The sequence below is a fragment of the Atta cephalotes genome (genome assembly GCF_000143395.1).
Source record: "Atta cephalotes unplaced genomic scaffold scaffold00005, whole genome shotgun sequence".
Lineage (NCBI taxonomy): Eukaryota > Metazoa > Arthropoda > Insecta > Hymenoptera > Formicidae > Atta > Atta cephalotes.
The window spans coordinates 2715190-2723406 of NW_012130069.1; the positions used below are offsets into that span (position 1 = coordinate 2715190).

At 26.2% G+C, this 8217-nt stretch overlaps 1 protein-coding gene across 1 annotated transcript; it reads right to left on the reverse strand.

The window, feature by feature from the left end:
* Window positions 1–5859: 5859 nt before the first annotated feature.
* Window positions 5860–6699, reverse strand: LOC105626294. Its single transcript, XM_012207596.1, has 2 exons — window positions 6422–6699; window positions 5860–6153 (listed from the first exon to the last, which is right to left on the reverse strand). Exons 1-2 carry the CDS (start codon window positions 6691–6693, stop codon window positions 5952–5954), a joined length of 474 nt encoding a protein of 157 aa, XP_012062986.1. The 5' UTR covers window positions 6694–6699; the 3' UTR covers window positions 5860–5951.
* Window positions 6700–8217: the final 1518 nt, after the last annotated feature.

The window sequence follows — 8217 nt, forward strand, 5'->3', positions numbered from 1 at the left end:
AAAATAAATACATGGAAATCAGAAAAATATATTGTTTAAAATTTTGAATAATTTGATGAAATTATTATTCAAATTTATTATTCAAATTTATTTGTTTATTGTTAATCAATAAACAAATAATTAATAAATCAATATATTATTGTGATATATTATTATAATGCTATAGTTGTGTGCCATCATAACATTGCAATTTATTTGTTATCTGTTGGTTTAAAAAATCTTTTGGTTATATATTTGGTTATATATTAAATTTAAATATATGTGCGTGTGTGTATATATATGCACTTATATATATATATATGTAAAGATTTTGCGTTTCGCGGGTTTCCTCCGGGTCTAGATCCATTCTTGGAATGCCAATGTTTCGTGAACCGTACAGACCACTTCATCAGAGGGAGGAGCAACCTGATACAGTATTCCAAAATCATTTGGGACTCGTCAATAATAAAAGACAAAGGAAGAGGAATATCTCGGAATATAAAAGGTATTACAGAAAAGTGTAAGTTATGAGACAAAAGTATCAGACAAAAGTTGTAAAATTCGAAAAGATCTATTTACTTATCTTATCAACATATTTAACCTTACGTGGCGTCACTAAGATCACATCGATTTTTTTTTATTGAAATATCATACTTTTAATTCCAAGAATCCAATAAATTTATTTAGTAAATTTATTTAGTAAATTTATTTTGCAATTTGATAATTTTCTTTATGATGTGCGATTGGAGATTATACTTTTAGATCTAAAAAAATATAAATTTTACTTTAATGAAGAAAACTTCTAACACATTTGCAAAGAAAACATTGTATTATGAACGCTGTCATTGATCAAATTATTAAAAATAAAAGTAATGTCAAATTCTAACGTTTCCAGTACCTCGATTTTGTAACTCTTATTGATAGATAGGTAACATTATATTGTCGATGCGTAAATATTATATATGGAAAAGAAACTATGCAACAATATCGTAACTCGAAGTCTGATTGAATATCCTAGTCAGATTGTAAGAAAAGTTTCATGGAAGCCATTGAAAGTACTTCAATTTAATTGGTTTTTTTTTTTATTCGATAACATATTTTAATCACATTTTTTTTTCGCATATTGATAAGAATAAATTAAGTTTTATTTATAAGTAGTGAGATAAACATAGTATCGCAACATATAAATAAATATTCATATTAATGGATTGTGAAAAAATCGTCTGATTCAATTAAATAGTAATTTTGTTGGAAAATGGCCGAAATTGAATTTTCTGGTTAAATTTACTTGAATTCTAATTGAGATGACTGGAATTCGGATTGAAATAATTATTCTGATATAAAAATAAAGATTCTAGTATATTTTTACCAGAAATATTGTATCAATCAGAACACCGATTACCTTAATTAGAATTCTAATAAATTTAACCAGATAATTTTGATTCGTCCATTTTTAATCAGAAATTTTTTTCAGTGTGGATATATAAAAATTAGAAAAATATTTTACTTAAAATTTTGGATAATTTGATGAACAATAACTCTGTATCATTCTAACATTACAATTACTTTTGTTTATCAACTTTTGATACATGTATATATGTATTAAGTTTGAATGTGTAATCACATAAAATAATTAACTTTATTAATCTTCGACAGATCTTTTAGACAAATACAAAAATACGAGCGACAATTTTAATCGCATCTAAACTATGATTTTGTATGACTGATTCGTACGATTGTGAAGTTCTACGTTGTATGTAGAAAAAGTCCGAACTTTTATTCATCAGTATATTGTGAAAGTTTGATATTACAGATTCTCTATTTGAAACAAGAAATTTGGATGAATAAACATACGAGGTTTAGAATAAAACTTTTGCGTAATAATTTAATTTTTTTGTAAGTTCTTATTTACAGTTTTTTATATAACTTGAAAAATTCTTCTTAAAATCTTTTCTGTTTTCAGATTTGGATTCTGATAGTTCATTTGATTAAAGGAAAATAATTAAAATGATAACCGAATTGTAATTCAAATTTGCGAAGAAACGAAAAGAAGTACTGATTTAGAATATTCAAATATAGAAATTAACAATACTTTTAATTTTAATTTTAATTTTTTAATTTTAATTTTGTAATATTAAAATTATTTTTCTAATACAAAAATATAAGTATGTTATCTACTATGGTTATTGCGATCAAAAAATTATTATACTGTACTTTGTTAGTAATATACTTATTATTATTATTATTCATGGTTTTGAGCATATTAAATGTTATAATATTCACGTAACGATACGTATTTTTTTATACGTGTCCATACACATTTTTAGTTAACATCTCTTAGAAAAAAATTGATTTTTCTCTTTCAAAACGAATATCGCCAGTACTGTAACAGATAAAAAAAATATTTAGACTGAAAACTCATTAATTACTAAACACTCATTAAAATCGGAAGGGGACAGTTGGATCCCTTTCCTTATCAGTAATTATGTAACAAAAAGAATCAGTGTATCCGATTCCAAACTGTATATGACATATTTAATTAATCCGCTCGCTGCCATACAAACACTATCCTGTCTTTGTTATTCATGCAATAAAAAGAAGAATAGGATGATGATTGTGTCGATTTGTGTCATCAAATAGAAAGCATCCATTATCAGTCTTTTTTCAGTTTTATTATTTTAGCACGCAGTGTGCTCTCACGAATGGGTAGTACATTGTTGTATTGTCCATGAATTGAATGTGCAATAGAACTTAAAAAAAATTTTTAATGAATAGCTTGCTATTACAACTGCTTTGAAAGGATTACATGTTTAATCAATAATTGTTCGCCGTGAATTTACGTGAATTTACATTATGGAAAGAAAATATTGCGTGTCACGAAGAGTATAAATTCATTGTAATTAATAGATATGTTCTTTTTTATTCGATTATATGCGGTTATGCTTTTCATATTGCAAAAAAGGACAAATATATTATTTCGATAAAAATGAAAAGTAGTTTGAAATTATAATAATAAGTATGAGAAAAATAATATTGATTATAGAGTATACATATTTGTCACGACAATTTCTTACATAGTCGTCCATTTTATTTGTGAAATCTTATTTTACATTCAAAATATATTAATTTATGCTATAAAATATATATCTTGCATATTTTTTAACCATTTAGCTATTGTTCATAAAATAAAATTTAAATATACCATGGAAAACTTAATTACTTGAAAAAACGTTGCTTCTACACAATTTAAATGCAAAATTTAAAACTTTTTAATCATACACATGCATATAATTCAATGTGTGGATGTTTAAACATAATCATAATTCAGTTCAATTGTTATAAGGAGATTATAATTCAAAATTAATAAAATATAAAGAAATATAATTTACTAATTATTTAACTAATAAAATAAAGGAAAGGTATATCTTATTATCGTAGAATTTACATTTATTATATACTTACATCATCAAAAAGTTGCGATATACACTTGATAGGATTCTAAATTGTACGCAAAGAAACTTCGAACTTTATTTATTACCATATTGTCCAAAATTTAATACTATAGATTCTGTAAGACTTTGAACAAAACAATTTAGAAATATGCTTCGAATTTTCATAACATCATGAAAAAAATTGTAAATTATAAATATTATATATATATATTATATATATATATATATATATATTATAGGCTGTGTCATTGAAGTTATATTAATGACTCGTATTGTCAGTTTTGATCACTTAATCATTGATGTTCTTTATTATTGCTTTTGCTGCGCGCGTAGATATCCCATATGGTATATGTATAGGATATTATTCTTTTTGGAATTTTTCCATATTTTACACATAATCATATAATTACTTGGGTAATTATACATATTATATATATTTGATTATTATACATATTTTCTTTAGAGAGGGGGAGAGAGAGAGAGAGAGAGAGAGAGAGAGAGAGAGAGAGAGAGAGAGAGAGAGAAAGGGTTTGTATGTATATGAATAACATTTAATATTTTTTTTAATAATATATTATAAGAATATAAGCCCAAAATTATATTAATTTTATTAATTATATAATTTTAGAGAATTTATACATGCTCGGAGGGAGCAAAATGATAATAATCGATTCCTGAAAATCTCGCTATATTAATAATTCTGCACTGAAAAAAAATATAGTCAATTTTAATAAATGTTTAGTTGAATACTGTCATCTAAATATATTAAATATAAAGATTTATTTATTTGATACAAGTAATGTTAATTTGATTTAATAATAATTTTTTTTATTGAACAAATATTTACTTTCTGTAAAATAAATGTTTAGTTGGCAGTATTGAATTAAATATTTATTAAAATTAACTATATTTTTTTCTTAGTGTGAGGTCAGTGATTTCTTATTTCAGTGCAACAATTTAATATTATTTTCAGACTATACCAATACTTTCTATATAAAATATATAATTTATATATTTTTAAATTTATATTTCTTTATATTTATATTTCATATAACTTTTACATAGTCAGTGTTCGCAAAAAAATTGCAATATATGAACGATGTTTTAATTACCTGGAACAACAAGATACTTGTTTTTGTAGAAAACAAAAGTGATATATATCACATTTCATAAATTACAAATTTAGGTATATAGAGTTATTAACATTTGAAGTATTAAATTATAAACACGAATATAAAATTGTATGCATGGATGTTATGTACATAATTTAATTAAAGTGCAGTTCTCATAAAATCATCATTTGAAATTTAAAAAATATTATATAATTTGTTAATATTTTATCAAACGAATAGTTTAAAATCAATTATTCAGTTCTTATAAGATGATCCTAATTTGCAGTTAATAACGTATAAGGGAAATGAAATTTATTAACTTTTTATTAATAAGACGAATCTCGGTGAAAAATCAGCACTACTTACGTCACCAAAAGTAGCGATGGATAAATGAAATAATTTTCCCGCTGTGATCTTAACTACGTTATTCGATCGGGCAATAATCAGAATGAGACCACGTGCAGTTGTGTGGTGTAGATTATACCAATCAGTCATATATGCCATTTCTCCGACAAGTTTGCACTAATTTAACATAAAATTTTGTATGAGTAACAATTTCATAATTTAAATTAATATCACATGAAAGAAAATAGAAATAATTAAATTTGTTACAAATGAGACAATTTCATTAAAAAATTGTAATTTAAAAATTTTTTTCAATATGTAGTATTACACTCTCTGCTTTTCTTAAAATATTGACTATATTATTAAGAAAATATTAAAACATGATTTTTTTGTTTCAGAATATTTTGGATCTCCATGTAATACCTGTTCTGTGACAATTCCTCCGATGTAGCAGAATATAAAAATATTGAAACTCATTGATAAATATGGAAAAAGGTAAGATATTAGTTTTGTCATATCAAGTGTTTCCCAAATCTATGCAGAAGAAAATTACTAAATTTCATATATTTTAGGCCAATGATTCACACAAATTTTTGTAAATGTAACACGTATTATATGAAAAAGTAATATTATGTAAAAAATTAAAACAAAAAAACATTTTGAAATAAAATACAATTTTAAAACAAATTTCGAAGGTATATTTCTAGAATAATAATATTAACATAATATGTAGCATTAATTCATAAATTTTATTTATTTATCTTAAATTACGTTTTCATTACGTTATGTTATGTTTTTATACGTTACGTTTTTATGTTATGTTTATGTTATATGTTCACCATTCTATTGTGAATTGTATTTATTATTTGTTTAATATTAATAATTGTTGAATGTCAATTTAACACAAAATGTTCAAATTTAATGCGTTTCATATTAAATTAACACATTTATGTGTAAAAAATCCAACATAATTTCTTGTCAACAATCTATTTTAATACGGATACAATATATTTTTTACAATATAAAATTTAATATATGAGCTTTATTATATAATTTATCGTTTTTAATACACATTTTGTAATAGTAACGATTTTTGATTTTTCGTAAATAAGTGATATTTATTTGTGTAAAATAAAATTTGCATTTCCTCATATCTATAGCGTACCGTAACAATATAATATCCTAACAAGCACATTATTGTCGTGCATCCTATTAATTCCACAAAAGCTGGTTTATGCATAATACTTTCTAGTTGTGATATAAAACTGAAACATATAAATGTGTATAACAGTTCAGTTTTTTTATGAATAAGTCATACATATATTAAACTGATTAGGTATATCTTTCATGAATATAATTGATAATAAATTCCTTATTAGTAATCCATAAAAAGAAGAAAATAAATTTATCTCAATTTTAATGTAAACCTCTAATCTTTAAATGATTAATTATTAATTTAACTGATAATTTAGAACTTTTTTATAGAGTATTAGGAAATATGTATGTTTTTTTCGAGTGTCTATTTTGAAATACCTCAATATTCTTAGGTGATGTTCTACGATAGCAGCCAGTTTTTGTTCAGCTTTATCATTTTTCTTCGTTTGGTTTTCAACTAATTCATGTAGCCACGTGTACAGCACGTTTAACTGACCACAAGCATGTATCGCGAAGGCAGCAGCTAGACTGCAACCACCAGCAGTACAGAAACTTAATATTAATATTATCACGTTTTGCAGAACTATCGCGATTTCATTTAGAGGAGTAAATCTGGTATCGATGATTTTGCTGTAAATCGGACACGTCATCGGATGCGTTGTAAAAGTCTCATTGCCGATGGTGATAGTAGCAGTTCTCATTGATTGCCCTAAGCCGAATAATAGGCAACCGCCCTGCATCATTATCCCACAAATTATAGTAACGAAACGGCCAAACTTGGCATGTTGTAGCATCACTTCACGTTCGCCGATCCTTTGCACAAGATTCCAGTCGGTCTCCATATGTCGTATTAATTTGTGAATATCAACACTGCGCTTTAGCAACACCCAGTAATGCATCGAGCTAATAAATCTGTTGAGCAATGGTGTTATGGTACTCAGTTTTTGTTGAATATTCTCTGCTTCAAATAACGTATACAAGATACATGGTATCGTTGTGACAGCTATTATGCTTGAACAAATAAAAATTTGCAGTAATATCATGATTTTGCACCCTAGATTCGGTGCATTTATTTGTGGCCACGCACCGATTGGTTTGAGAAACCATCGATTAAATTGTAAACAGTAATCGATATGTTCTTCGGGTGTTTTTCTTTCTGACGCATGTTTTGAATTGGACATGATCACTGCACGAGAGCACACAGTATACTGCCACGGATGGACAATTCATTGTACTGTAATATAAAGAAGCGCCTGCGCCAATCTTCAGAAGAGTTTGGTGTCGATCTGACATTAAAAAGGGTTTTCACATGAATTGATATTTTCTTCGTAATGTGTATCGTATAACCAATGAGCACATTCAATTCCGTATAACGTAAAACGCGGATTGTTTCTGATTGGTTACTGGATACTCGTTACATAAAAAAAATGTCAGTCCGTATACCCAGTCCAAAGTATTCTTGCTCTGAAAGGGGCGTATATTTAATCGATACATTTGCTCGTTGAGAGTTTCTATTGCTTGAAGTCTGAGTGAATATTGCGTGTCATGAATATTGTAAGGAAAGATTCATGAAAGTGCTTCAATATAACTTTTTTATTCGAAAATATATTGTATTTTAATATATTGTATTTCATGTTTTTTTTGCATCTTTATTAAGTAAGCATGTGAGTACAGTTTTATTATTTATAAGTGATGATAAAAGTTACATGTCATGAAATATAGAAAATGTTATAAAATGTTATAAAATGGAAATCAGAAAAATATATTGTTTAAAATTTTGAATAATTTGGTAAAATTATTCAATTTTATTATTTATTTGTTTATGATCAATAAACAAATAATTAATAAATTAATATATTTTTTTTAATGCTACAGTTCCATTGTGTGTCATCGTAACATTGCAATTAATTTATTTGTTAACTTTTGGTTTAAGGTATATATTAAATTTAAATGTACGCGTGTATGTGCGTGTGTGTGTGTGCGTGTGTGTGCGCGCGTGTGTGTGCGTGCGTGTGTGCGTGCGTGTGTGTGTGCGTGCGTGCGTGCGCGTGTGTATATATATGTATATGTGTACACACACACACACACACACATTAAATTTAAATATGTGTGTATACACGTGTGTGTGTGTGTGTGTGTGTGTGCGTGTGTGCGTGTGTGCGTGTGCGTGTGTG

Coding starts and splice junctions, on each gene's coding strand:
- LOC105626294 (XM_012207596.1), bottom strand. CDS start 6,693: ATGACGTGTCCGATTTACAGCAAAATCATCGATACCAGATTTACTCCT. Junction 6,154..6,421: donor CATCACCTAAGAATATTGAG/GTATTTCAAAAT, acceptor TATATGTTTCAG/TTTTATATCACAACTAGAAA.